Here is a 23,390-nt window from a genome sequence, read left to right as displayed (position 1 = left end):
GATATTTCATTTACATTTTTGCATAAATAAAGTAATGCAAACAAAAATACGTGTATATCATCAGTTATTAAAACGTTGCTTGATGCTGTGCCAAACAGAAAAGAAATTAAAATAAGCATCAATTGGCCATGTGAACAATATGTGTTTGATAAATGTTGTAACATTCGAGTAAATGTCAATGTGTTTAATGTCTGACACAAGGTGGGGGGGCGTTTGTTTATGATTAAGTTTGGCCTTTCTGGACTTCCGTAGTAAGGTGGAGTTACCACGTGATTCAGCACAGCTCTTGAAAACAAAACAAATGAGAACTGAAAGCAAACGAGGCTACCGTAACATGTCACCCGATTTCATTAAATGTTTTCTTATTTTTATAACATGACAACCAAAACATGGACGTCTGAGACGCTGGTATATAAATGAATATCGAGGTAGACTGCGCGACGAACAAACAAGCAGATTCCCGTTAGCATTATAGCTTAGCCTTGTTGCCGTCGTAAATATTTTTTTCTGGGAACCTCTTTTATGTCATACTTTATGTCTAACCCGTGAAGTGGACACGCTTGCAATTGCCTTCTTAATTGGGGCCAACGAGCTTCTAAAATATTTGTGTTTACAGGTCCTGTCAGTATTTATCTTGTCAACACAGCCTGCCACTTGCTGCTTATCAAAGAGAATAACGTTGTTTGCTCCTTTGACCCATGGGTTGTTGTCGATTCTGTGCGCATAACATTACTTCGAAGACCGTCTCCGTCAGTAAAGTGTTTACCGGGGGTGTTGTGATGTGAGACAAAAATGGAGGCTGTGCGACCCAAGAAGACCAAGGCAAAAGTCGGTGGAAAGGTGACTATGACACATATGTACTTGTTCTCTTTTACATTGTTATGGAGGCGTATTATGGCTTAACCTATGTACAATACGCAATAACATTATTACAGTATACAAGATGCAAACGAATGGTGTGTGGAGGCCTTGTCTAGCCCATTATTATATGTCTTTGCTGCTATTTTCTGGGTAAATTCTGTTCCATTTATATTCCCAGCTGGTCAGGAAGCATAAAACGACAGAAGACAAGAGAGATGTTGCCCCTACAACCAGTTGTGATGGTGTTTCCACCTCTGAATTCACCAGCATCCCCCTATGCCTCCCACACCAGGAAGCACAAGAGGAAAAGCGTGAACCCACTCTTATTTCTGAGACTAAAGCCCAGGCATTAGATCTGCCTGCAGAGGCACATGAGACCTCTTCATCACAAACTGCATTAACATCAGCGTTAACTGAAACATTACAACCCGCTCTAGATTTGTCACAGACATCACAAGCTGCAGTACAACAGAAACAGCAGAAAGAAACAGAGGGCACACGTGTGTTGGTGTCCGAGCTTAAGGGCTCATCACAAGTTTCCAGTGTTTCGACCCATTTTGTCATCAAACATGTCCCTAGTGCTCCTTCACTATACCCATCTGTCCCGACACTGGAGGAGGGATCCTTGCTAGAGCTTCACAGAGAAGCCGTGAAGAATTGTGGGAAAGGACCTGCAGTTTTAGCCCTTGCTGAGCAGGAATCTTCTCCTCCGAGTTTGCAGTCGGTGGAGTCTGTAGCTGAACTTTCCAAGAACAAACTATATCCTGAATTACCAGAAACCACAACGGAGGTCCAGGTATTTTCACACATTACTGAACATCATTGCTTTGCTGAATCTTTTTATTTAGTAAAATGAGACATTAGTTATTTTCAAAACTGGGTCGGGTTGAGTATGGAGCTGCCTGTTTCTAAATCATGTTATTCACCCAAGTAGAAAGAACCAAGACTGATATTTGCAAGTTATTTGGTGTGAAGGCACTCATCATTAAGTACACATTAAGAATGTAATGCAGTGGTTCCTAGCCTTTTTTGGCTCGTGAACTCCCAAAACTTTTTTGCATACTACGCGTACCCCCTTACTCATACGTTCTGATGATTGTCTGGTAAAAAAAAAAAAACGTAACACAACTGATTATTCAATGGAAATCATTTGGCTTTAATAATTTGAACATTTAATTCTCAGGCATTGGCTTTTTAAGTGAAATGAAACATAAAAATACATATGTTGCCTTGAAATTAAATAATGTAAATAAAAAAATATGAATAAAATAAAGAATAAACCTTCCTTTGTTATGTATATAACTCATAACATTTACTACAAAAATAATGAAACCCCTTTGAATAAGTCCCCTTTAAACAAGCTGTTGTGCCTTTCAGGCAAGTTTTGGTTCATTTGTTCTGACTCTTATTTTGAAAACCATGATTTTATTTTGGCGCAAAGATTGTGTTACTCTAACATGACTTGTGAATATATATTATATTCGATTGTAAAAATAGTTATGAAATGGCTTCATACTTTTTTTTGTCATGCACTAGTAATGTAGTCATGGCTTATTTTAATTGTTGGGGGTTCTGATATTGTTTGAATGTCACTTTGAAACTTTGCGAGCATGCACTCCTGCTTGTGTGTGTGTGTTTTCCTGGTATTCTTGCTTCCTCTCAGGATTCCAAAAAGTTGCATGTTGGGTTAACTAGAGGTTTTAAATTTCCCATAGGTGTGAATGGTAGTGTGAATGGTTGGTTGCCTGTATGTGTCGTGTGATTGACTGGCAGCCAGTCCAGGGTGTACCCCGCATCTGACTTTGGGAGAGCCCAAAGTCAGATGCGATAGGCGCCATATCACCCCGAAAAGGATAACCAGTAGAAAAGGTCTGGATGGCTGATCATTATTATAAAAAAAAATCATTATTAATAACATAATACTAGCTTCATATTTCTTTGTTTTTGCAGCCATTCTCATTGGAGCAACTGAGTGTTTGGGAGCCCGGAGGAGGGTTACGAGCTTGGCTAGAAGGCGTTGAAGTATGCACGACCCAGTTCTGTGCGCTCGCTCGACAGGAGAGCCACGAATTGGCCGAACTTTTGCAGAACTACTGGCGCTGTCGCAGACAGCTGACCCAATCTCACGCGCAATTGCACACGCAGTCGTCCGACTGTAAAAGCACTCAAAACCGTCTGTGGAGCTTCAGAGATGAACAATTGACACTCCAGGTTCAGTGTTTCCTAACCCACAACAGGCACAAATATGCCGTCGAGTAAATCCAATGATAAAAATAATTTGCTGATGTATTTGAATTTCTCGGTTAAAGGGTTTGTGTGCAGATCAGTCCAAAGTGTGCGGATACCATCGCTTCCAGCAGGCAGAGTTCAGTCAGAGTGTGCTGGCTGAGCTGGGCAAACTTTTTGAAATTCGCAGTGAACTGCTCCATCAGAAGGTGGCCTTGCATGCATATACTGCTTCGCTCTCACGCCTCCAGGTGGAATCATACTTGTATCGTCTATTAAAAGGTGATATACACTTAGACTGTGACCCAAAGCATTGCACATCCCATATTGTTTATTGCATTGTGTATTGTTGATACTGATTATGATCCCTCAAGCTCAAATTCAATTGATATTCTGTGTCATCTTTTTGTCGCACACTGCACATTGAAGCTGACCACACACGCAGGCAAGCAAGTGAAGCAGCAGTAACAAACAGTGACTGTGCCCCTGATCTGAGCTTTTTTTTTTTTTTTTCCTTGTTTGTGTATTTTTCTCATCAGATTGTTCAGCAGGCCAAAGACAGCCCTCTTCCATTCAGCCATTGAAAGACGCCATTAGTGTCCTCTTTAGTTTCACAAGAAGAGTCCTTGATGACACACAGTTCCAGGCAGACATCCATCACTGGTTGGAAATACTGGTAATATTGAACAGTATGCACACACACACTCACGCTCGCTTTCGTGTGTTTCCCCATCGTCACTGCTCAATCGCTGCGTTTCGTCATGTTTTTTTGACTCTTCAGGTGGCACTGCTGCTGCATGTTGGAGGGTCAGGAGAGCACCTGTTCGTGCTGTGTCATCTGCTGTGCTGTCCTGCTGGGGTGGGCAAGTGGGCTGCCCCTTTCCTTCAGGTTGGCCAAGAAAACATTGTTCTATCAGGTGTGAGAAATATACAGTATTGCAACTACATTATGATCTGCTCAGATTGAAGTATGGGGCAATACCTGTGGAGTGCAGGACTTCATGCAAGCTTTGGCAATTCTAATGTCGCCTTCTGGGTAAGTAAAGAAATACACCCGCTGCCTACAACGTGAGGTACACCTGCGCAATAGAATATAGGTTTAAGTAGTCTTTCCCACCAAGATAAGGAGACTATGTATTTGTGCAAAGTTGATGAACGTATTTTTAAGGAAGGAGCAGACCACATTTGCTATGATAGAGTTCTCATATTGGACTGATACAAGTGTACCTAATGTTCTTGGCAATCGGTTGAATTACTTAAATGATCACATCAAGATAAAAGCATCGCATGTCACTTATCCAATTGCATTTCTGTTCTGACTTTAGACACCGTGCAGAGTTTTTGGGTCATATGAAACCATGTGAGAGCCTAAATTCGGCTTCATCTGGACCTGGGTCAGGAAACTGGACTCTTGTGGATGAAGGTGGAGAGGAGGTACTTGTAGCTAGCCAACTACATCTTTCACACACGGTTTCTACTACATTGGTGCGTCAAAGCCGTATCAGCAGACCCAATCTTGATCGCTGTGTGTCCTTCTCAAACAACTCAGATATGTGATGACATCAGTGTCTGATGTGACAAACAAAACTTGTTGGTCTGCAATAGTTGTTTTGGTTTTTAGTTTCAGTGTTAAACTTCACTTATCCATTCCGGCTTCTGCTTCGGACCACCGCTTTCACACCTGTGTTACAACTCCGATGCAGGCAAAAGCTGACTACTGATGGCATTTCTAGAGAAAACACTTTTAAGACTCTTTCAATCAAACAATAATATATTAACTGGGCAAGAGAGTCACTTTTGAGAGCATGTTTACATGCAAAGGAAGACTGTTCCTGAATGCCTGTTTTTGTTGCTCCACTAGGACATTGAGTGCCTCTTTTATTTTAACTGATGGTAATGTTTGATGGATGAATAGTTTGTACCAAAAAAAAAAACAAAAAAAAAGTCACATCAGAGGACAACCAAATCAAAACATTATGTTAGGGGTGAGCGATATGACGATATTAGATCGTTAAGGGGTTTAACGTGTTGGCGATCTCATAAAGCCGAAAGATCGTTTGATCGTCTGGCGCATTCTATACAGTTTAGCTCTACGGCGGCTCAAAGCCGCTGACGCATACCCGACCAACAAATCACAGCACGCACAGTGCACCGTACGTGACACTGCCCGCCTCCCTGTTTGTTGGTATGGCGGGAGCTATAGCGGAAAGTCACCACGAAGCAGAGTTGGTCCCGAAAAGAAACTCCACATCTACACATGGTAGCCAGAGGCAGCCGCTAGCTCCAAGCGAACACAACCCACCGTAACACAGTCATTTAACATGGGCACTCCATATGAAAAAACAAGCAAGCAGTGTAAAGAAGTAACTGAGGCAGTGACTTATTCTAAAACGAGGGGTTTAAAAGACTCTTCAAAGTACTAGACCTGCGTTACGAGCTGTGTTTTTATGTTTACGTTATGTTACCTTTTATGTTTACATTCACTACACATTTTGATAAAAATTGTCGCTATTCAAATTAAAACCTGTTCAGAAATCTTAGCTGGCTTAAAATGTCTTTTTTTTTTTCTTTTAGAGTTTTATATACATTTTAAATATGTTTTATATGTTTAACATGGGGAAAATGGTCAAAAATGTGAAAATTAGTCTTAAAAAAAACATGTAAAAAAAGAATCATAATAAAATCATGATCGTGATTTTATTTAAAAAAAAAAAAAAAATGGTATGATATTTTTGCCATATCGCCCACCACTGCATTATGTTCTAGTCTTTGTTCCTGTCGGTTGAATGACAAAGCTATTCAAAAGGAGTGTGAAATGAAATACCCATTTACAGTAAATGTCAGTGTGTTGACTTAACACCTCATCTGCTGTTGTATTTTCAATAAAATGAATGTCAAATGTGTTGCCTTCATTCTTAGGATGAGGATCCAGAGAGCAGCTGGTTGCTGCTGTGTGAAGATGACCTCGTCTCCTTTATGTCCCAGTTCCCGTTTCAGCAGCTCTATTCACACATGCTGGGGATCAGCAAGCACGGTAAATGTTTGTGACTCTACCTTTGTCTTCTAAAGCGCTAATCAAGATTGTAATCAAGCACTTATGAAAACCGCCTGCCGCATTGGTCCCAGTTCGCTCCCACAGCTGTGTTTTCCTAAGGGTTTTGTTGTCGTAAAAATGAATGACAATAAAGGTGATTCTTTTTACGAGTGAACTTGCTCACCAATTTTTTTTTATTTTTTTTTGTAGGTGTCTATGAGCCTCAGGGGTACTCCAGTCAGAAGATGATGCGCGTGTTTGCTTTTGCTTCCTCGCTCATTGAAATTCTCGCCCTTGGCTTACAAACCTATAACAGGGCCCGATACAGACAGCTCGTGAAACGAATAGGACACATCATACGGTCAGCGGATATAGTTGATTTAGCCACACTCGTTTTGCCACATAACATGCAATTATCGGCAGAAAAAATGTCTTTTTTGTCTCTTGCAGTATGACATTGTGTTATGTCAGTGATCACTGGGCACAATATGTCGGTGCGATTGGTATCAGTGGATCCAGCTCTCATGTCCACTCTTTGCCTCTGGAAAAGCTGCAGCTGGAATATGATCATCTTTTTCTCAGGGCTGTTCTGCATGTTCTCAGAAACAAGAGGTGAGGTACTTTTCTCAAAATATTCTCTGGAGAGAACAAAAAAACCAGGTATTCTTATTCGTCTACTATTTCTTTGACAGGTTGGGAATTTGGTTATTCATGTCTGAGATGCCTTACGGGACTCTATCCAGCCCCATGCTTTGGCGGATCCTTCATGTGATGCAGTGTGCCGAAACGGCAGGACTGGAAACGCTTAGTAATTCTAGTGACACACAGTCCTGCATTCAGGCTCTAAGAGGTAAACAAGCAAAACAAAAAAAATGTGATAAGAATATTGACATTGGTCTTGATAACTTTATTCTACCTTGGGCTGACCCATCTTTGTTACAGAACCAGAACAGCAAGAGAGGTTTGAGCTGTGGTTGTGTGAGGTGAACAGCTCAGACGGCATCTCCCTCCTCACTGCACTCGCGCACATGGCCACATCCACTCAGTACTCTGATCCTGCGTTCATCACCACCATCACTCTGCTGATTTACCAGGTATGACAAGAATACGCAAAGGAAGGATGAGTGCTGCAGTGATCCATTTGCACGGATTACAATGCCGGTTTTGTTACTTGCATTGAAGGTGAACGATTATGGTAATTGTTGTTTGGAATTTGGTGGTATAGAATCAGACTGCTTCATACTATTAATTATTTACATCTCATTTACAGTAAATACATTTCAGTATGACACAGATCCACAAAAACGTCACCTGTATTAGAATACCACATTGCTCAATAAACTCCCTGGTGAGAGTGTATTAAAATCTGAGCTTCTTTGTAAAGGCAGAATTTTGATACAGCTCTTGTGCTGGAGCTCTTTAGACTTTGTAAGTGTGCCCAAAGTTATCGAACTGGTTCATATCAATTTTTTTTGTTTACAGGTGTCTTATGTGAGCGTGGCCACCAGAGAAATTTACTCTAAAGTTGGAAGAGAGTTGTTGGCTACCGTAGCATCAGCCCATCCCTACATTATCTCTGTGCTTCTGGAGAAGCTGAGAGAAACCATCCAAGATGTGGGCATGGTCGGTTCTGTTGTGTCCTGAAGTTTCACCAAAGGACAAAATGTAAAGTTTAAGTCTCAAACCCAAGCCACTTTCTGCGTGTGTTAGGTGGCACTGTACTTGTGTAAAGAGCTTCCTCTGAGCCTGTGGCATCCACAACCGGAGGAGATATGTGTGATCGGAGCGTGGTTGCTCCAGCATCCCCTATCGGCTGTGGAGAATCGACTGGCCTGTGTGATACTGGAGGGTCTGAACTGGGGATACTCACAGGTGCTTTCAAAGGTTTTCCAAGTTGGCTCATGTACGCTTGAGCTTTGAAATGACGAGGCCAGTTTTATTTTTTTTCAGGACGGATCCTTGGCCTTGTCGTCTTCACTCCACAGTAAAGTGGCCCTGCTGGTGGCTGAGGCCTATCAAAAGTACCTGACTGACAAACCCTATAGTGGCCTCATATCAGAAGGGATTAAACAGGTTACTCATTGTCAAACATCCGCTGTACTTGATTTTGAGAGCTTTTCACTGAGAACCTCTCTTTTTTTTTTCCTTTAGGTGTCTTATCTTGCGAGTGTCCTTCGCTTAGGCGTGTCCCCTGAAGCATCTTTCAGTCAATGGGCATGGCAGCTCTTACTAAGGCTGAAGCTTCATGCCAATGCACAGAACCCGAAAGGGGTCTGGTCAGTACCTGCGTTCGTGTCCGTTCCGCCTGCAGAACTTACGCATTCTCCCAGCATGCACTCTGTTCTCCGGGCTGTAAAAGCAGGCATCCCTATTGGAGCATACCTGTCGATTGCCATGACAACAGTGGGACATAGGTATGAACTCATGCGTTTCATAAGGATTTTCACATGTGTGAATGAGGTCAATCTATGTGCTTGATTTATTTATTTATTTATTTGATCTTATTTAATCAGCCTGGAGCACTTTTGTACTGATGGAGTCATCTTGTTAAAGAGTCTGATTCAGTCTCACCACCTGCGAGCTGCTGTGCATCTTCTAGACACCATCCTTCCTCAAATCTACCCGCTCAGTTTCTACCTTCTCAACAACTCCCAGTAAACAAAATGCATCTTTTCTGACAAATGTTCACGCATTCGCTATGTGTTAGCCGTCTCGCTAAAACTGAACCTTTTGTGTCTTTTTTTTCTGTTCATGCCAGGTTTGTAAGTTGCATTCAGTTGTTCTTGCAGTACGACAGCGTATGTCCTCAGGGTGTGACGCAGCAAGTCACACACCGGGTAGCACCACTCCTCACCGGAACAACCTATGGAGACAATGTCCGACTGCTGAATAGTGTTATTCAGGTAAATTATTTGCAATAATTCTGTTCATAATTAATTCTGGAGCTAGCAAAGGTACTCACTACAATTAGATATTATTGTCTACAATTTCAATAATATCGTAAGACAGCATTGATTCCACGAAAACTCTTAAATGTACATGGATTAAGAGCCCCATAGACAGTCACTGATTTTAGTTCCGTACACTGAGATCTGTCCGAATTTTTTTAACAGGGTGAAACCATTATATAAGGGACATATGTAAAATTGACTTTTCAATTTCTTGTATGCAAATAGTTAGGTCTGTGGAGGGCCTCCAACAACCAAATAGATGGGGTTTTTTTATCTGCCTGTTTGTGAAAATGTGCCCGAGAGCCAGCTGTTCTCAATTTTGGCCGCACTCTTGCGTAACCGTGGCGCTAATATACATAACTGTCCCCCACACGCCGTTTCACCACCTATGACTCATATACGCATGTATATTTGTCCTCCAGAGCCATGTGGTTGAGAGTTCACAGCCCAGTCGTGTTGGTGCTGTAGCCGTGTTGGAGTTTTGGGCGGGCATTTTGACTCAGCAGAACTTATGGTACCGGGACAAAACAGTGTTGTTCCTCATGGATCAGCTCTGCTGTGCTGCATTCACGCATCGTCAAGAGGAATGTCTGCTGAAGCTCCTGCACCAGCAACATAAGGTATTTGCATCAGCCATCAGTGATGGTTTGAATTCAATGTCTGATCCAACTGGGAAATAAGAAAAGTTATTAATGCCGTGGTTTGATTGCCTAATGTAGAATGCTTTGGGTTACCATGGAGATCGAGGTCTGCTCTCCTCTCTGGTAGGCTGGATTTCTGGAAATGCCACACCTTCTTTCATAGAGGGCCAGTCACTGAGTGCAGAGGTAAGGGTCTCGAAGCCCCAACATTCCGCACAAAAAATATTGGTCTCGCTTGTTGACAGCATCAGTGTTGTTGATAGGTTTGGTTTGCCTGGCTGGTGCTTAACATGGAGGGCACATTTGAAGAAGACTCTCAGCTCAGACGATGTGTTGAAAATGAGCTCCTGTCAGAGCCTAATGTCACCCCAGAACAAGCCTTTAAGGTACAAAAGGGAATTATTTTATCATAAGAAATATATGACTTTTATCTTATATGCTGCAAATGTTGTGCCTGAGACAGAAGGCCCAGCAGAGGCTGAAGTTGCCAGTCACACCGTCTCTGCCGCGGCTACAAGTGTACCGTTGGGCCTGGCAGGCATTAGCCACGCCCCCTGACCATCCCCTTGTACCACTGGTTTGGCAGAAGTTCCTACAGCTCTACCTCAGACAGCCTGGTCCCGATTATGGGTATGATACTCACGCATTTTAATTGTAAACATTTCCAGTAAAATAGCAAACCAGGGTTTGACCCGCTGGCCTCCACAATCTCTGACTGGCCCACGTGAGATCGATAAAATAAGTGTCTGTCTACCCATGCGGTTTCCATAGGGGTATTATTATTTTTTCATTTATTTGCTACGTTGACGTTGACGAGTCGTTGAAAACATCATTGATATTTCGATACCTGGCTTTTTTATCCTCTTTACTGGTTCTCCCTCACTTACCAAAGCTGTCCATTCAGACAACGACATAGATAACTTGAATCAATTAAGGTGAGAGACTAATTTCATTAAGCACACTCATCTGTTATTAGCGACTAGTTGACAAGTTGGCTAGTGGACTTATCCATACAACCCTGGACGGTGCAAATGAGCACAAGTAAGAGCAAAGTGTCCTCACTTTGCAAAATTCGAGTTTGCTGTGTGGCAAAGGGAAGAGGGGGGATCTGCCCTGATAATTAACCGTAACTAGAAAATGCTAAAATGGCTCAGCAGTTGGTGCTTAGAGTACCAGCACACTTTAAAAATGTATGCACACATGCACAAATTAATTGATACATGAACATTGAACCCAATTAAGCTTAACGTGTTGGTGTGGCCCTCAACAACTCTTTTAGTTTTTCAAATGGCCTCTTGGGGAAATGAATTGTGCACCCCTCCAGTATAATAATGATCACCACTGTACAATTTACAACAGAAAACCATCCAGTGTGAAAATCATACCAGCACTGCACGGTGTAATTTAATTAGCAAATTTGAAGTTTGCAACTGCTTTGAGTATTCTGTACTTGGTAATCCTCATTGTTTTTAAAATAGTGTTTTTTGTGTGTTTTATTTTTTTGGGTTATTGCTATTGTGTTCTTGTTCCCTGTCATTCAATCAACATGTATGTTAATGTGTGTGTTTGGCATCACCCTTTTGTTCATGTACCGCTTCAGTTGCTTGTCGGTACAGACTGTGGCACTTTAGTGAGGCTTTTTTGAGTTACCCTTTACAACTTGTTACTGATAAAAACATCTTTATTGAACTAAGCCTGAATACACTGCATGGTGTAAAAGAGACTCAAGGAAATGCACTATGTCTCTGTGTCCTCCAGACTGGCTGCAGGTGGATGCATTGGGCGACGATTCTTCCAAGCTTCCTCTCAAGCCACGTTGCTGCGAGACTTGAGGCAAAGAATACAAACCATATCTGACTTCCACCATGCTGCTAGCCAGGCCCTGAAGGTGCCCTCAACACTCACAGCCTCAGCAGACCAGCAGGGCGACCAACGTCCCGGCAGCCCCTGTCGCTCGTACTTCACCTCTCCTCAGCTGCACACGGAGTTAGTCAGGTAGGCCACCTGTTTTCACTTAGTGCAGGTAGTGCATTTTCCGTTCTCACTGTGCTATTCAGCTGAAAGGCAAGATCATTTCTTGCCACGCAGGTTGTTTACTGTTTTTGCCGTGTGGTTGGACGATGAAACGCTGCAGAAGCAGGAAGTTTACCTTCCCTCGCTTCCTCCTGAATATGAACCACACCGGCTTGCACAGGTTATGCAGCAGCAACAGGTCTGTCTAATACGTCTTGCAGAAAGAGTCACATATTTAAACATTATTATTATTATTATTAACACTCTTCAACACTATACATTTAAAAATCGAATACACTTTTGTTTAGGAACTGTGGCTGGAGTATGTGGACCAAGAGCGTCTGCAGTATGACAAGAAAGAGGTTCTGTCACTGTGGGAGAAGGTGCACAGTGAGCCATCTTTCCTTCAAACCCAAAACGCCAGCTTCACGGATTATACAAGCCTCAGCAATGGTACAAAAAGAACAGTACAAATTATTGCCTATCAGTTCACCGGAGTGAGATCCGAGCATTGTTTACCACCAGTTTAGGCTGCAATTTTCACCAACTTGATTGTTGAAAAGAGGAATGCTAGAAATATATCTCTCACCTTGAAATTAAAATGTTTGTTTTGAGATATAGAAACTAAATACGTTGCTACTTTTTTTTTATATGAAGATCTCAATGTATGGATTCTGCATGTGTTTGTGTAATTTGTGTACCTTTCTATCATAACAAATCAAAGTTGATACTTGCGGTAAATTATCCCAAAGACGGCCACATTTACAGACAAATTTATCCAAGCCTTTTTGGCTGAGGCGATTGTCGTATTATGGCAATCAGAGTATTTAACGATTGTGTCTCTTGTTCTGCAGCAAAGGAGCGTATCCAGTCTAACTTGCAGAAGCATCCAGTTCCACGCCCACCTCCTGAACTCCATCACGTCAAGCCTCCAGTGGCAGACGTTCCCAGCATATGCCTCTCTGACTCCAAAGCCGCTGCTGAACTACTGCAGCGGGATCTCAGCATACTGCAGGACCAAGCCAGGTATCTTGAAAGTGTCAAACCTCGGTGAACGGGAATGGTAAAACACCAACCCAATGTATCCATGTGCTGTCAGGATTGCAGTATCACGAGAAGCCCAGCAGGTGGCGATGGAACAGGAGCTTCTGGAGACTCTTCCTCTGCTTTACAAGAACCGACCGGAGCAAGTGACCATGACCCTGGAATGTAAAGGCAGAGGAGGGCAACCGTGCCAGGGTCCAGCTAATATCACCATCACAGTATGACCACTCTCACTGCGCCGCAGAAGCTTTTTGAGATGTCTTGGCCCCGCTGCGAATTCTTCACCCGTGTGACTCGTGTGTTGTAATTGTGCAGTGTGAGTGTGTCCAGCGACAGGAGGCGGCGCAGACTCAGATAACGTCACTGCGGCGGGACATCAAGAACCTTCAAATCAACGCCATGGCTCCCCCTCCTCAAAGCCTGGCTGATGCCGCTGTCCACACAGAGAATTTTATCACGTGAATATAAACAAATATCAGCTATGTGTTCTGAAACAACAAACATTAAGCCAAACTGCAGAAAGACGGCTTTTTAGATGTGAAATTGTGTCTATTCATGATGTGTGCAGAGCTCTGGTGAATATGTACAAATCGCGAAAATCCCCATCAGTGCAGCAAGTTGGTGTGTCAGCCTTCTACCAGGTGGTCTCCTTTGTGTGTGAAGACACACTACGTCATCCACCAACACGCCAGTACCTCTCCTCGTGTGTGGAGATACTGGGACAGGTACACGCAGACGCACACACAAACATCGGTTGTGTTGCTGCAATAATGCTGAACTAGTAAAAACCATAAGAACAGTAGAACGCAGGCCTCTGCCAACGATTGTAACACAACCCACCTCATGCATATGCCGGGAGAGTTTGAGATTCGCGCTCCAGTCACAGAGAAATTGAAGTGATGAAAAGAAAAAGAATGAGTTATTCTTTGACCATGCTCCACCCAAACACTAGTAGTAGTCAATTATTCTTACTAAACAAAAGATGATCCAAACATAACATCCCAGGTTGAGGTGATAAAGTGAAAATAGGTCCAGTGAATTCATTTTGTCTTTTTTTTTTTTTTTTTTTTTTAAATCTCAAGGTGTTCATCCAGGGCAATGCTGAAGAGTGTAACCGTGTCCTGAAGACCATCTTGGAGCAGAGACGTCTTTGCCCTCTCATTTCTCCTTTTTTCACGCCTAATGCAGCCCCTGCCCAGCTGGTCTTCCTCTACCAAGATGTGGTGACGTCACTACACTTTGATAGTGCGGATGTCATTTTCATGCTGCTCACCAAGGTCAGTCCAATTTGTGACGAAATCCCAGCCATATACAACCCCAGCCGTTCTATTTCTAGTTTCCTTTTGCATCCTTTTTCAGTTTGATTTGTCCACCTGGCTGAATGAAGCGCATCCCGTGTTTTCTGAGAGGACCCGATTACTAGAGTTAGTCCATGGAGGCCTTTGTGTCTGTGGCCGGGATCCCGAACCGGAACTTCTGACTCCTTTTCACCTTTTCACCAAACACTGGACCTCACTTCTTCGCCACCGCTTCCCTGACCACTACAGTGACTGCCTGCGTCTGCTCATGACCAGTAAGTGTTTTGCATGGTAACAAAACGCAGCAGGTAGTCAAGGTCAGGTAGTCTTTTCAGACCAGATAAAAAATGTTTGTATTTGTCAGCTATTATTTTGAATCGAATCGGTTGCCACAAGAGCCCACAAAACAGTTGGTAAAAATGTTTTTTTTATTACCACCGGTGATTCATAACAGAGAATTGCTTGTTTTTCAGTTTTTTCGTATTTTCCTTTTATCTCTTATTTGCATGGGAATGTTCTTTGGTGTAGGCGCTTAGACAAAGCACGCATCATCCCTTTGAAGGACTGCCATCCACTTATCGTTCAGTCTTGCAAAATATGAAATGAGTGCAATATAGTTAAATCATTTTTTTTTTTTTCTTCCCAGCATTTTATCAAGACAAATATTCATTGCTGCGGTGGTGTGAATGTTAGTGTGAAGGGATGTCTGTCTCTATCTGCGCTCTGCGATTGACTACTGACAAGTTCAGGCTTTCATACAGTACATGATGACGTTCCCTCTCTTTCAAACCATCACTTTGAACACAGAAAGCATCACAGTTGCTCAGGGCTCAGGTAACAATCAATCACAGCTCACCTGTTTTCTAAAGCCGAGCCATGATTGGTCGTTGCCTGAGCCCTCAGTAACTGTGGCGTATCATTTTCAGTCAACGGCAAGTGGCAAAATGGCCGCTCTGTGAGATGGATCAAAACAGGTGGATTTTACTGCCTAACTCATATTCAACAAATGCAATATTAATGAAAATGCCGAGTTTAGACAAGTGGGACTGCTTGGATATATTAATGTAAAGAAAATGTTGTGGTTGACTTCCCATTTAAATGCTACAATCAATCATTGCTTTTCTCTCCTAATATTGACTGTAATTTTCTGAGAAGTCTTCAGATAACCCATTATTTTAGTACAAATTATTTGATTCGAAGCATTTAGTCATTGTTCTAAACCCTTTTCCTGAACAGGCTCTTCAAACCAGTTACTGAGTCCAGAATGCTGGAAGGTGACGATGCGAGTGCTGGGCTGCTCACCTTCGTCCCGCAGCGGCAAAAACAAATGCGAGCCAGGTTTCGTTTCTGATGCCTCTGCACGCGCATCGGCATCCCCAGGGTCTCCCTACAGATCACCAATCACCCTTTCTCCTCAGCAGGTGATCACCTCAATCATTATTTTCACCAATGAATCAAATCTTTATGTGTAGAAACTCAAATTGAAGCTGAATTCCGCCTTTATTCCTGATTTAATTGACATTGGCAGACAGACGTTTGTGCACTCATTTGTGCAAACTGATTTAAATTACTTTACTTATGTTTGCTGTTTTACGTTCCTAATAGGTGGATGAGACAATAGATTGGCTTAGTGAGTACTTCCTGCGCAGTCGTCTCAGCAAACCTGATCTGCGTAGTTTCGGCCTCTACTCTGCCTGGTCGCCTTACGTCAGTGAGGTTGTTACTTTCTGGGACTATTTGGTGAGCTGTCGAAGTCACGTGTCACTTAGCAGCTGTGCCAGAGACTCGGTGGGTGGCAGGAGAATAATGAAAGGTAAATCGCAATCACAATTCACTCCGCATAATGGCTTGTGCTCCTGCGCATATGTCATCCTAACATGAGTGCGGAACCCTCCGCAGCTCTTCATGACCTGCATAGCAAGATCGTCAAGTTATTTAAGCCTTGGATCTTTCCCCTGAACACTGAAGATGGAAGGTATGTCGACCTTTGCGAGCCATGTTTTCACCAAGTTGTACTTCATTTCAACTCACTGCAGTGTGAAGGATGATTAAGCCCTGATTTGATGGCGCGTGTAGGTGGAATTGTATAGCTGTGTCATTCTTGCATAAATAATAATGCAGCAAAACACAATGTCAGGGGGGCTAAGTAATTAACAATGCTGGACATTTATAGCATTTTCTCTCTGTTCTTATGTAGCTGTCTCGGACAAACTGCAATTTTTACCATACCACTGGAGTTAGTTCCCCAAAAGAGTGTGGCCATCTTAGAGGTGGTACATCTCGGTTGTTTGAACGCCCCTCGCACCTTTTGACAATGGAAACAAAACAGTGCTATTGTTTTGAAGCGGGATGCGATGTAAACATATGGATGAGCGTTTGTGCAATTAGTGGATCACAAATACTCTATCGATCCATTTTCTATGCTGCCTATTACTACCAATCACATCTACATGAAATTGTTACATGTACAGTATGACATCAATGTTGCAAAAAAAAAAAAATCCTCTCATCACGATTTTCATCTTAAATCCATGGGAGGGATGCGTCTTTCTTTTTGGTTTTGGAATGTTTTACTTTTAATTCAGAAGACTTCGTAAGTTCTTAATCAGGGTTGTCAAACTCATTTTTGCCACGGGCCACATCACAGTTATGTTGTCCCTCGGAGGGCCGTTACGACTGTGAACCCATATAAATGTAGGATCGCCTTATATTATCCCCCCCCCCAAAAAAAAATTCACGGATAATTAGTTTTGACATCAGAAGCCAGTAAATAGTTTTTGCAACTATGTTTTCAATTTATTTCAAAGGAGGGGATTGGTAACAAATGTTTGCAAAATATCATATTTAGTGGTGCAAGTGAAGACAATTTGAAAAAAACATGTCAAGTCAACATACGTGATTTGACTTCACGGGCCACATAAAATGATGTCGCGGGCCGGATCTGGCCCCTGGGCCTAGAGTTTGACACCTGTGGTCTAAATAGTCACCAAAGTCACCAATTTTTCTTTTTTGGCTAATCAGGTTTCCAAAGCACCTCTGGCACTGAAGAGCTAACACATCTGTGAGCCACGTGACTTAGTCGTCACACCAGAAAAACTCCACATTGTAGCAACAGTGTTGCCCATCAGGAGCAACCACTAGAAAGGCCCTCGGTAAATCTAAAATTTAGAACCGAAGAAGCCTTTTCGATTAAAGGCGAAAACGTATCCAACGACTGAGAAGAAATATAGTTGCCCTATTCAACATTTGTAAATACTGTATATTTAAATAGTTCTTGGGGGGGGTTCAGGGGGATTCCCCCGTCTGTGATCCCTTCTCAAGGTTTCTCACTTTTCCCCAGATGTTTTTTTGTTTTTTTTTTAGTTTTTCCTTGCCCTCCTAGGAGTTAAGATCAGGGGATGTCGTGTATATGATCTGGTGCATATGTGAAGCCCTTTGAGACTTTCCTGTGATAAAGGGCTATATAAATTAATTTGACTTGACTTGACTTCATGTGGTCATGTGTAACATCTGTTTCACCTTTTACAAGCCGTTGGCATCAACACTGTTTTTTTGTCATAGTAATCTCAAGTGCTACCCGTGGCTGGAGACGGACGCGAGCGAGGCGGGGTGTCTGGTCGGCCTCTACGCTCAACTCACTGATCGACTGCATCAGAGGTTCAAAGGTAGCCTCCGAGCCATTGTGTGCCACTTCTTTCGTTGATCTTGATCTCGCGTGGGATATCTTAACGGCACTGTACATTACATTGCAGAGCGCCTACTCCCCGGCCAGAGAGGAGCCCTGTGGCTTAGCGTGATGCAGTACTGTGAAAGCTGCACCTCTCCACGGACACCAGAGTACCTGCTCTACCTGCACCACTCCCACCTGCGCAACTTGCCCTGGAGATACTTGCATCCCGACACACTGCTCATGGAGCAGCTCTTCAACGTGAGACCCTCTTACTGCCGTGCAAACTGACCGCCAGCGCCGCGCTATTACTATAAGCCCGCATTTAGCGTCGCAAAACTCATATCCTGATGGTGCTTCTTGCTCCTGACTTCAATATGAGGGACTTATCACATTTTCTTTTATCTTTCAAGCAAACTCATGAATCATCGTGAGTTATTTTGAATAATGTATATGCTTGCGCTCTAATGGCACATTGCCAAGGTAAAATGTTTTATGTGCAGTCATCTGTGGGTGAAAAGTGTTGTTGGTTTTTCTGAGTCCGATTTGTAGGTTTCTCGATGTGCGTACAGGTGGAGAGAGGGAGTCCCAAAAGCTGCTTCCTGTTTATGGGAGAGGTTCTATGTGAAGTAAACTGGGTGAGCGTCCTAAGCGACCACTTACACCCACCTCCAGAACCCGGAACTGGCCCACTTCAGTCCAATGTTGACCTTCAGAAAAAGGAATCGCACACCATGCTGGTGTATCTTTTATACATGCTGGTCTTTCTGGCAAAAGAGGAGCAGCTCCTCAGCCAACAGGTGATCCAAAATCCAAAAGGTTTAACAACTAGGGTCCCCAAGGTACTACGGTAACTTATTTTTTTGTCCCTCTTTATCCAGGACTCCCCGCTTCTCAATCTGTTGACCCAATGCACGTCTTTGCCTTGGCACCAGCTCGATCTGTCGTCCTACCAAGGGGTGCTGGGATATGTCAACACCCACTACACTCCCTCCCTGCTGCTTAGCACCGATTCTGCATCTCAGATGTTGCTTAAATCACTGCGGAGTGCTGCTGGACTTCACCCCCGCCCTCATGAAGCTGCTCACATGGTAAGTCCGTTTCAGTATGACCTGCAGCCGTCGTGCGCCGGAACGTCGTCGGCGACGGGGTGCGGATGTCTGAAACGCTGAAACGTAATCATTGACAGTTGGCTTGGGGGTCGGCTGCTGGCGGCCGGGACCGGCACTGGCCGTTCTGGAGAATGACCGTATTTTCCCGAAATTCCCATCGGCTATGAGTCCGCAGTATGAGTCACATTTTGGGGGAAACGAATTCCACGAAAAAACAAGAACAGTAGAGCTCAAACTCGCACTAAAAATACCCGTTGGCTAATTGCGGGTGCTTTAGAAATAAGAGTGCCCCATCATAAGCCTCTTCTGTAACAAGTTGTGCGAATCAGTCAGCACGCAGTGTCATGTTGTGTGCGCCAGGAGGAGACGCTGAAGGCGTCCGCGTACGTCTGCTGGGATGTGCAGTGTTTAGTGGCTCTTGAGCAAGCGGGCAGCATAAGCGCGAGCGTCCTGGAGACGCAGCTGGAGATGCTGTTGGAAAGCATTGTCACGTTCAGCCCGCCAGGTGAGCTCATCTTGTAAACTTCTTCACCGCGCATTATTAGTCAAGTTCTCAGTCACCATCTGGCTCGCCCTCTTTGTCACAGAAACGGGCTTGGAGCAGAGGCACATGGCGTTCTGCAGCCTTTTCAGCGGCGCACTGGCTGTGCTCAACAGAGTGGGCGTGGCTACAGGCGAGACCCTCGCACTTGGTGTCATCGCCTGGCTGGACAGGAAGGGGAGGGGCTTTCCAATTCTGCCTCTGCTCACTGCTTGCTCCCGCTGTCTGGCCTCAGTGAGCCACATGACGCGTATCATGGAGGCGTGCATCGCAGCCCACTTTAACCACGGTAAGTGAGCAACCTTGCATTTGACGCCCATTCGCTTTAATTGTTGACTTTCTGGTTGTGATGTAACATCACGTTTGGTTGCTCAGCTGACGACGGGTGTGTCGGCTGGGGTCCCGTGCTGGCATCGCTGCAAGTGCCCGAGCTCACAGTGGAAGACTTTCTGTCCGAGAGCCAATCGGGAGGAAGTTTCCTCACACTCTATGCCTTCATCCTGCAGCGCCTTAACTATGAACACACGGCAGCCAATGAGAGGAGGACTCTGGCTCTAATCAACACGTGGACCAATCAGGTTTTCCCCAGGTTTGCGAGTTTGATTGCCAAACCTGTTTACAATGACGTGCAGTGGTCAGACAAAATGTCTGCGCAGAGATGCAGAAAACATGTACATGCCCAAAATGAAAAGCAACAACAACAAGAACTGAACACATCACAGCCACCTGCAGGTTACATAATTAATCAAGAACGAATTATTCATCAATCCTACTGAAATAAATGTGTTTCAGAAGTGTTACCAAAATCCAAATACGGTCAACCAGAGTAATTACGTTCAAACCCACCCGTGACAATCTGCTCTTTAGAGAGACCGTATACAAACATCTTTGTCCCTACCAAATGCTTTGAAAACATTTTAACATATTAAAACAGACACAAACTTGTTATACTTTTATTTATAACACTTTTTAAACACATTGAAAAAGGTACTTGAACACAAAAAGAATTGCATGCATAAATGTGCAGAAAATACCGTACTGTATATATCGTAGAGCGCCAGCTCCCGCATGAGCGTGCTCACTATGTTTATGTATTTCCCTGTTCTCCTGACATTTAATAAGCAACTGAAAAGTGCATCGATGACTGTGGCACACCTTTTCCACATGATGGGACATTACAGTAACAAAGTATACGTGGAAGAAAAACAACAACATAGCAATGAACGAAGCTAATTTCTGTGCCAGTGACGTCAAAGTATGACAAAGCACACTTGTGTTGATCGCAATGTGATGCAATGCTAGCCAATCTGACTTTCATGTATACTTCCTCCGTCGTTAACTCACGCGTTGCCAGCACTTTTTCATCAAACCTTTTTTCACACATTGCTTCAAAAATCAATCCAGAGTTTACAAACCAAGCCAAATGTATCATTTAACATGATACGTTGTGTTCCTCCAGCGGACCAGGCGGCGAAGCCAAGCTGTTTCTGTGGTGGCACAAAGCCCTGAATCTGTCACTGGAGCAGCTGCAGCCTCAAGCGGGCCACGGTGAATTATCCGGGGTGGTCGCAGGCCTGTTGAGGTTGCAAAGCAGGCTGCTTCAGCTGGGAGAAGAAAGACTCAACGCTGGACTACTCGGGGCCATCGGTCTCGGGAAAAAGTCCCCCGTTTCCAACAAGTAGGCTGTCTAGCGTTAGAATAGTCAAACTTGGCGGTGGCGTTAATAACGCAGCTGTTAAAGCATACTGTACTGTGCGTCTAGATTCAGGGTGGTGGTGCGCAGCCTGGCGGCCTTCCTGTCCGTGCAGGTAGCGTCAGAAAGTGAGCTCCGACTCCAGCCCGCCGCTGACTTTCAACCCTCTGCAAAAGCACAGCAAGTAAGCGGCTCGTGCACGCACTAACCCTTTTAGCGTCTTTCATCATCTCCTCAATTATATATTGTTTTTTGCAACAGACGTTGGGGATGCTTGAAGCCATGGCCAGCAATAAGCAATACGCTGAATTGGAAGACCCGTTGAAAAAAGCCCTTCAGTTCATCCGCAACCCAGGTCACTGTCTTAAAGATGGACCTCGACTCCTGGCCCTGCTAACAAACCTGCTCTACCCTGACCTCAGATACTTGCACATTATGCATTGACATTGACCCAAATGCTGCCTGGATGGGATGATTTTTTTTGGGGGGGGGACAACTTTTGGAGCACAATGATCTTGAACTTGGGACTTGTGTTAAGTGGCCTTTGTCAAGAAACATCTCAAAAGAAACCCCTGTCCATTTATGGAAGAGACGATCCCGTTTATTTGCATCCCTTTTTTTTGCACTTTGTTCCTTCCTCTTTTAATGACTCATCCGTTGAACGTCATGTGGAGTATTTGTGTGAAGCGGAATCTCAACTCAAGACTGTGGTAAAGACCGTTCCAAAAGGAACTCTAACAAGAAAAGACAAAGGGGGGCAGTCGAAGCACATATTGAACAAAAAGATCTTAGTGTGCAGAACACCCACAAAGTTGGAGCCTCTGTGCTTTTCACGCAAAAGACTGCTGCCTTTCCGAATGAACTAGGAACCAGTACTTAGTATATTCATGTCGAACCAAAAGTGCTTTCTAAGAAGGAATATTAAGGTCACACTGAAAAGAAATAGTATGAGAAAAAAAAAAAAGTCTTGACTGTTCCGTGAAAGAAGTTGGAATATTAATTAAGTAGTATGTCCACATCAATACATGTGGAGTATTACAGGCCAATGAATAAACATATAACTAATTGAGATCAGGACTGTTGAGGATATTACACTTTAATTACTCTTTCTCAAATGATAAAACACAATCCGCGGCATTACCAATATGACATATTTAATGCAATTGTGTAAACAAAATGCCTGCTCTTGAGAATGAACTAGACACGCTTAAGTCAACCAGAAGTGATTTTAGCAAATATTTTATTCATGTTTCCCAATAAATATATTTGTCAGATATCTTGCGAGAGTTTATGTAGAAGTGTTGTCCCTAAAATTATTATCATTAACCCTAGAACACCAACGTTAAAATTACTAATGTCCGGTACATTTAACCTGATATAATATCCCGGATAAAATACAGTTCATCAAGTTATGTAAAGGTACAACACTGTATGCCAAATTGGAAGTTGTCTTCTTTAATTTCCCAATACAAAATATCACATTGAAAAATTGTGTGGGTGAACATCACCCGATGTTAGTGTTCTAAGGTTAATAATTCTTATTCTTGTCATGTTTTTTTTCTCAGAAAAAAAAAAAAGTTGACTTTCCTCATACTTTGCCATAACATTTGCTCATAACTGTAACATACATGCATTCTTTTCAGTGTGGCTGTAAAACTCCAAAGTAGCTTTACTTTTTTATTTTTGCCAAAGACAGGATTTTTCTCCCCCCTCCATTTTTTTTGGCATGGCATAATTATCATAATTGTGTAGTTTTGAGTCTGATAGAAAAAAAATACATCGGGACACTTGTAAGATACAAAAAGTACCACGCCGCCACCCCCGAGAACACATACACACACGCGCACAAATGGTGTTATGTAATGGTCTTATGTTAGCATTCACCGTTTTTTCCACATTTTCACAGTGTGTCTTGCGGTGACTGTTCATATTGAAGCATTTCTTTGCATTGAATCAGTGATCAGAAACGAGCCTCGAGAGGACCGTACGTCTGCCACCTGCTGTTTGTTTCAGTGTTGGGTAAGCAGGGACAATCCTTGCATGTGAAAAAGTGGCGCCACAATGCGCCAGAGTCTCCCTGCAAACGAAGCGGCATCATGTTGTGTTCTCCGGGAACAACACTGGAGGTGTCCCAACTGCAAAATAAATCATCTCTGCAAGAAGTAGTGATTCAGTGTGGATGCGTGCGAGGTAAAGCTCACATGTGCATAAGTTGATTGTCCTCGCCTGACACAACTTGCGGCTACAGCTGGTCTCTATGGTTACACAAATTGTATGAGAGGAGCTGCAGAGGGTGGGTTGCTCCAAGA

At 43.4% G+C, this 23,390-nt stretch overlaps 1 protein-coding gene across 1 annotated transcript; it reads left to right on the top strand.

Moving 5' to 3' along the window:
• Positions 1–266: 266 nt before the first annotated feature.
• epg5 (ectopic P-granules autophagy protein 5 homolog (C. elegans)) lies at positions 267–23,243 on the top strand. Its single transcript, XM_086031448.1, has 45 exons — positions 267–840; positions 1,040–1,657; positions 2,812–3,072; positions 3,171–3,369; positions 3,627–3,763; positions 3,869–3,976; positions 4,050–4,123; positions 4,413–4,521; positions 6,007–6,121; positions 6,332–6,482; positions 6,572–6,733; positions 6,814–6,971; positions 7,064–7,215; positions 7,604–7,744; positions 7,832–7,993; positions 8,072–8,194; positions 8,273–8,535; positions 8,635–8,775; positions 8,880–9,024; positions 9,495–9,692; positions 9,792–9,899; positions 9,977–10,099; positions 10,177–10,343; positions 11,472–11,708; positions 11,802–11,925; positions 12,035–12,179; positions 12,581–12,752; positions 12,826–12,988; positions 13,086–13,228; positions 13,339–13,495; positions 13,853–14,047; positions 14,130–14,343; positions 15,305–15,489; positions 15,674–15,881; positions 15,968–16,043; positions 17,630–17,733; positions 17,821–17,996; positions 18,308–18,535; positions 18,617–18,826; positions 19,208–19,352; positions 19,435–19,677; positions 19,764–19,977; positions 20,848–21,066; positions 21,151–21,265; positions 21,343–23,243. The coding sequence occupies exons 1-45, from the start codon at positions 793–795 to the stop codon at positions 21,523–21,525; spliced, it is 7,719 nt and encodes a 2,572-aa protein (XP_085887574.1). The 5' UTR covers positions 267–792; the 3' UTR covers positions 21,526–23,243.
• The last annotated feature ends 147 nt before the right edge of the window (positions 23,244–23,390 follow it).

This window comes from Filicampus tigris, chromosome 5 (assembly GCF_054856515.1).
Source record: "Filicampus tigris isolate MCC_2025a chromosome 5, RoL_Ftig_1.0, whole genome shotgun sequence".
NCBI lineage: Eukaryota > Metazoa > Chordata > Actinopteri > Syngnathiformes > Syngnathidae > Filicampus > Filicampus tigris.
This window is presented reverse-complemented; position numbering and strand designations above follow the sequence as displayed.